This window comes from Elaeis guineensis, chromosome 1 (genome assembly GCF_000442705.2).
Source record: "Elaeis guineensis isolate ETL-2024a chromosome 1, EG11, whole genome shotgun sequence".
Classification (NCBI taxonomy): Eukaryota; Viridiplantae; Streptophyta; class Magnoliopsida; order Arecales; family Arecaceae; genus Elaeis; species Elaeis guineensis.
In genome coordinates, this window is record NC_025993.2 from 97,270,573 (window position 1) to 97,277,911 (window position 7,339).

At 38.4% G+C, this 7,339-nt stretch overlaps 1 protein-coding gene across 1 annotated transcript; it reads left to right on the forward strand.

Annotated features, from left to right (window-relative positions):
- Positions 1 to 4,944: 4,944 nt before the first annotated feature.
- LOC105061095 (pentatricopeptide repeat-containing protein At5g48910-like) lies at positions 4,945 to 7,071 on the forward strand. The gene has a single exon (XM_010945053.4). It carries the CDS (start codon positions 4,974 to 4,976, stop codon positions 6,864 to 6,866), a length of 1,893 nt encoding a protein of 630 aa, XP_010943355.1. The 5' UTR covers positions 4,945 to 4,973; the 3' UTR covers positions 6,867 to 7,071.
- Positions 7,072 to 7,339: the final 268 nt, after the last annotated feature.

Here is a 7,339-nt window from a genome sequence, read left to right on the forward strand (position 1 = left end):
ACATTGGTTCCTATTTCAGAGTGCGGATGACCTCAGGTGCCGTGCACGTGACGAGAAGGGCCGGGGCGTAGGTGAGTGGCTGGATCACGGTTTCCTAATGCGAGTAGTTGGGTTGCTGCCTTAGAATGCAATTCAGAATGATGGGTTGAGAACTTTTTATCTTTTAATATTCACAACATAGAATTAAAAGGGGCAGAGGAGGGTTGGAGGGATCAAGTATGATGTTGAGTCCAATATGTAATTAGTAGTGGGAGATGGAGAGATTCGTATAGATGATGGAGTCCAAACATTAGGAGATTAAATTTTTTTAAGTTGAATTAAGTTTCAATTGTATAAAAAAGCCTTGTGTTGATTGGACTCAAAACTCCCTATTCCTTTCTAATACGTGGTATCAATGACCCAGTCCTATTTATTGTTTCTTTAGAAATCACTACTTAAGAATTGTGAAAAACAAGGTTGAGGATATCCGCAAGATAAGATAGCGTTGGCCGATTTTATTTGGCACTCAATGAATGGACCATGCTTAATGTTTTCTCATAAACATTGTGAGAAAAGTTGAGAAGTATATGTGAGAGAAGATCCATGTCAAATAAAATAGATGCACGAGGGAGCTTTATTGCAAGAGTATATGAATTATTTTGATACACCGATCGATCAGCCAATTAGCAACAATTGAGCGATGGTTGTTAGCTTGATGCCCCACCCATGCAATGGCCTGATCATGAATTTTGGTGATGCAGCAAATTTTAGCACCGACTTGCATTTTGGATTCCAGTAGTTCTAATCATGTTTACTCCAAAAAGAGTCGATTTAATTTCTGAGGTGAAGGAAACTACTATTCAGTTGGATGATGGTTTAGTTTGTGAGCTCAATGGTGTAGGGACGGTAAAAAAATCCAGACGTTTGATGGAGTAATACTTACTCTGAGTGAGGTGCAATATGTCTTGAAGATGTGTTGATTAGACACGTGTTAGCAGGTAGAGTTTCGATGGTTTGTACAAAGAGTTGAAACATGATGCTTGGGATGGTGATGTTGGACATAGGCCTCCATCTAGGATCACTTTTGCCATAGCGACAAAAGCAGATTCTCCATGGAGTTTGTGGAAGAAAGCTATGAGTGGTACGAGGAGTGGATTCAAGCGGTGCTTAGGTAAAGTAAATGGAAATAGCTATTGCTCCTGGGGGAGAAAGTGTTACTTGAGAGATGGTTAATAGAGTGTTTCTCTAAAACCTCTTGGTTGGCTTGACAATGAAAGTTAAGATGGAGAGCGTTAGAATGTGACACCTCTTGTTCATATTGTCGTACCAAAATTTGGATACTGCACTTCTCAACGTCAAGTCAAGACTAACTCGGGATGTCGGGGGTGCGATTGAGTTGAGCAGCTCGAGCTCCACTTGACTTAGCTATAATCGAGCTTAAATAACAAAATATTCAGCTTGAAAGTCCATGAATCTATTCAAGTTTATAATATAATAATTTTAATAATATTATTTTTATTTATAATTTGTATAACTATATATTAATTATGAAAAGATTAAGGTTCGAACTCGAGTATAGTTCGATTTGAGCCTACCTTGTTCCAAACAACCAATAAGTTGTTGGTTTTCTAATTGCTGGTCATAAAGGGACGAGGCATCGTTTCTCCTTGACTTAGGTCGTACTCTAATTAGAGAAGAGAGTGTTTTTTTTTATTATAAAGTGTATGGTTGTTTGTTGAAGCTGTGTAGAACAGGGTGTTGCTAAGTGTTGTTCCATAAGAGTGATACAGAGTGGTGCTAATAGTCTTCTGCAACTCTTAAGTGAATGAGAGAAAGAGGCAAGAGACGGAGAGGGATAGAGAGAGAAGAAGAAGAAAAAGAAGGGGGGAGAGAGAGAGAGAGATTATTTTGGAGTTTTACCTCGATCTCAATATCTCAGATGTGTCTTAGTGAAGTGCTTCTTCTATGTAAGGTTTCTCATCAAGATCCCTAATGGTATTGATTTTTCTTGTATTTATTTGGACTAAGACGGAGAATGTTAGAAAATGGCTCCCCTTTACCATGTCGTGATACCAAATTTGGATACTCAGTCCAACACTAAGCCGAGATCAACACTTGTTTGAGACTAGCTTGTTTCAAACAGCCAACAAGTTGCTGGTTCTCTAATTCCTAGACATAAAAGGATAAAGCATCCTTTTGCCTTCACTTGAGTCCTGACGTAGCTAAAGAAGCAACTATTCTCCTTATCATAAAGGGTATGGCTGTTCCTTGAAGCTGTGTGGAATAGCGAGTTGCTAGAAGTTGTTTCACAAGAGTTCTACAGAGCAGTATGAAGAGTGTTCCACAACTCCCGAGCGGATGAGAGAAAAAGTGAAGAAAGAAATTAAAGAAGAGAGAGAGAGAGTATTTTGGAATTTGGAGTTCTACGTTGATCTCGATAACTCAACGGTTTCGTAGCGATATACTTCTTCTATGTTGGACTTCTTCACAAGATCTCTACTTGTATTGATCTCTCTTATACGTTCTTTGAATTGATTTCTCTTGTTGAACTCTTATAACAAGGCCATGTACTCTATGAATATTACAATAGATCACTCACTCCTCCATGAATGCAGCTTGGATCTTGGGTAAATAATATTATATCTAAAGATCCATTTTATTTGAGATAATTTGGTATGAAAAAATGAATCTCATATTAAATTATCATATTTAGTATGAAAAAAAAAAAGAGAGATGGTAAAAAAATTACTGAGCCCATGTTTATTTTTCGAAGAGAGGAGATAAAATAAATATCATGGAGTAGTTGGTATTTGATAAATTTTTTAGTGATGGTCATCCATACTTGATAAAAATATCCCTGCATATGCAATCATTGAATTTGTTCTAATATCTTTTTAAATTCATTCAATAAAAAAATTTTATAAAAAAAATAAAATATATATGATATTATGTGAAGGGCTACGTGATTATAGTCATCATTTAAAACTAATTGGAGATGACAATGCTATTCTAGTATTAAAAATTATTTTATATTAGAAGATATATTTATAAATTTAATCATATTCCTATATAGATTTATCTCCAGATAAATATAATAATTTTTTTCAATATTATTTTTTAAAATAATTTTTTAACTAACCAAATATGATAAAAATTATTTTCTTCTATAATTATTTTTTCAGATAAATAATTTTTAAAAATTATCAAATTATTTCAAATTCTAATGTATTCCAACCAAACAGACCCTGGATGTACCCTATTGGTTTTATTTTCTATTATTTTCTTTAGTTAACCATGTGGTTCTGATAATTGATAGTAGAGCCGATTGTTGGCAATCCTGGACAACTCTTATAAAGCATCGAAATTGGTTACTCTTGTAGAAAACAATAATAATGTGGGTTGGTAGAATCAAATCATTTCCATAATGTGTCAATTGATGTGACAAACTCGATGGCCATCATGAAGAAATGTGGAGCAAGTGATTCTTGGACTTGAGCAATAAATAATAATAAATTGCAGTATGACTCTTCGTGATTGGGCTGTTAGACTGAAGCAATGCACTTAAAAAGTGTAATTAGGTACAGTGCTTGGTTGAAGAGCAATGGAATGTAATCGCGGAGGAGCTTAATTAACTGATCATATCCAAAGAGAAAGAATGTTGAGGATCACATATGAGACTTATTAGAATATGAAAATAGAAGGTAGATGGATTCATAAAGATGATCCAGTTCAAAACTTAACGACTTATATGTTGAATTAGGTCCCCACTTGTATGCCAAAATCTTTTCTTTATTGGATTTAAACCCCATGTTCCTCCAAAAAAAAAAAAAAAAGAGGGAAGAGTGGCAACCATCGATCACATAACTTAATCTTCCTTTTTTTTTCACAGCTGAAGAGATTAATTGGCACCGGCACAAGAATAGCACCATTTTTCATTTTTCTTGTACAATCTGCCGGCATGCTAATCAAAGGTTTAGTTAGTAGGATCAGGCATGGTGGTGATTTTCAGCTAGATAACATGGCTTTTAAACAACATTTGAGAGGGACTGGGTTGTTCTCAAAGACAAAAATGTTTTATACTAAGCAGCAAGAAAATTAAGAGGTTGGTGGCTTTGGCCCTTTTTTTTTTTTTTTGCTTTTACAGTATACAGTGATAGATATGGAGACTGGTCGAGATGCATTTAGACCTTGACTGAGGCAAAATGGTTCTTCTGTAGCACTTGGGAAACAAATGATAAGCTAGAAATAGTTTAAAATTCTTTTAATTTCATTTTCTAAATAAAAATAGTAAGTTGAAGCTGAACTCGGTTTATATAAGTTTAGAGAGTAGAGATTCATGTGAAGATGTTAGGTAAATTAATTAGAATAATACAAGCTTCAGAAAAAGACAATATACACTAATATCATAGTGCAACCTTTTTGCTGCCCATCATTAACATTACTTTGGCAAACAGTTGGTATCTAGTCTGGCCCCTAACAAAAGACATGGTTGTAAAGTCTTAGTTGTTAGTTAATAGAAATAGTATAAATTAATTTTAATTTACAAAATACAACTGTAGTATCAAAAATCTTCTCAGCTGGCTTGACACATGGCACGGAGCCACGGATGTCATAAATGAAAGTAGTTAGTATAGAGTAATTATATCTTATATCATATGACGATGCACCATCCCAACCATCTAATCTCATTCCTACGGTCCATAAAAAATCTATGGGCTGCATGATGAATGAAAATCTATTGGAATAAGATGAGGTGACTGACATGATGCGCTACCATATACGATACATTTAGTATAAGATATAATTTATTTATTTTATTATTTATTTCATTTATTTTTTATATTTATATAATAATTTGATATAAAATTTATTTTTTTATGTCAGATTTTCCTGAAATGGGTTCCAACTTCTAAAAGACTTAAAACATATGTTCCAACCAAATTATCAAAATCTTGTGGTTTCCTGTTAACATTGGACACCGGAGGGAACCCACCATGACTTCAGTGGCCTCCATTCCTTTCTCCATCCCCCAAGCAATTCCAGCAACCCAAAGTCCACCAGTCCAGAACTCAAACCTCTCCCTCCTCCAACTCTGCACCCACCTCCACGAGGCCAACCAAATCCATGCCCTCATGATCAAATCCTCCCAAGCCACCGACGCCTACTCCGCCGGCCGCCTCGCTGAATTCTACGCCATCTCGGACCATGGCAGCCTCCAGCACGCCGAGAAGGTCCTCCGCTCCCTCGAACACCCCCCCACCTTCATCTTTAACACCCTCATGAGGGGCCACCTCAACAGACGAATTCCCCTCCAATCCATCCACATCTACCACCAAATGCTCCTCGCCTCCGCCGAGCCCGATCACTTCACCTTCACGTTTGCTCTCAAGGCGAGCACCCAATTGCGCGCTCTGCCCATCGGCCACCAGCTCCATGCTCACATCGTCAAGCACGGGCTCCATTCCAATCCCCACATCCGCAACAAGCTCATCCATCTGTACGCTGTCTGTGGCCGCATCGGCGACGCCCGCAAGGTGTTCGACGGAAGTACCGAGCTGGATGTTGTTGCATGGAATAGTATGCTCGAAGGGTATGCGGATAACAAAGATGGGGGGTCTCTTCATGATCTCTTCTCCAGGATGCCTGCTCGTGATGTGGTGTCTTGGAACACCATGATGGCGTATCACATCGAGATGGGGGAGTTTGAGGAGGCCATCATGACGTTCCGGTCGATGCAGGAGAGCCATGAATGCCGCCCAAATAGAGTGACTTTGGTCAGTGTTCTTTCTGCGCTCAGCCATTTGGGTGCTCTGGGCCAAGGCCAATGGGCACATGCTTACATCAACAGGCATGGAATCGAGCTCGATGAGAACCTTAGCTCGGCGCTGATCAATATGTACTCCAAGTGTGGATGCATCGAAGGTGCGGTCTACACATTTGAGGTGACAAATTGCAGGAGTGCGGATGCTTGGAATGCTATGATATCTGGTTTCACAACAAATGGGCAGAGCTCAAGAGCTGTGGAGCTCTTCTCTAGGATGGAGTCGTCGGCGGTGGAGCCTAATAGGATCACCTTCGCTTGTGTTTTGAATGCTTGTAGCCATGGAGGATTGGTCGATAAAGGCATCGAATATTTCAGGAAGATGAATGATGTTTACGGGACTGAGCCCGACATTGGACATTATGGATGCATGGTGGATCTCTTCAGTCGTGCAGGTTTGTTCGAAAAGGCTGAGGAGATGATTCGAGGAATGCCGATGGAACCCGATGCAGTTATGTGGAAGGCTGTGGTGGGTGCTTGTAGAATCCATAGGAATCTAGAGTTAGGTGAGAAGGCTGGATTTAGGCTTGTTAAAGCGGCTCCTGATGATCATGCTGCATATGTTCTGCTATCGAATATTTTCGCCATGGCGAATAACTGGAATGGAGTTCATAAGGTGAGGAAAATGATGTCAGAGAGAGGAGTAAGGAAGGTGCCTGGCTGCAGCTCCATTGAATTGGGTGGGGTGGTCCATGAATTCATAGCTGGAGATGTTTCTCAACCAAGGAAGAAGGAAATATATGAGATGATGGATGAAATCGGGGAGCGATTGAAGCTTGCAGGATATGAGCCTGATACTACACAAGTGTTACTGGATATAGATGAAGAAGAAGTGAAAGAAAGCTCCTTGGCTCTTCATAGTGAGAAGATTGCAGTAGCCTTTGGACTTATCAGCACCAAAGCAGGCACCACCATTAGGGTGGTGAAGAACCTCCGGATGTGTGGAGATTGTCATTCTGCCATAAAGCTTCTTACTGAGATCTATGAGAGGGATATAATTGTTAGGGATGCAAATAGATTCCATCACTTCAGGAAAGGATCCTGTTCTTGCATGGACTACTGGTAACCACCATGATTGGAATTACACTAATTTTTTCCCCATTAATTGGAGAGTGTACAGGAGAACCGGCCGGAACTGCTAATTGAATTTTTCAACAATCTTAGATGTGACGTGATTTGTGTAGAGCTACAACAAGAGAGTAGAGCTGTACAATTTGCAAGAAGATGATCGATGCTTCGTTATTTCGCTATCTTATACATCATTTGACATCCGTTCATGCAAGATATTAGAACAGAGATGAAAAGATAATCAAATCAAGATGATTTCTCTTTATCACTAGATAATATCGAAAATGGATAAAACAGCCAATGAAATAAAGCTTGGTTATTACCAAAGAATTTTTCCAATTCTCAAAGTGCTTATTACAGGGGAAATGGTAAAGAAAAAACACAATTCATTTTCATTTTCATTTTCCATCTGAATTTGCTTCTAGATTTTTGGTGAAAAGTGAAACGTCCATTTTTCAAAATCTTTAAAAT

Bases quoted from the DNA above. Each gene is read 5' to 3' on its own strand.
- LOC105061095 (XM_010945053.4), top strand. From the start codon at position 4,974: ATGACTTCAGTGGCCTCCATTCCTTTCTCCATCCCCCAAGCAATTCCA.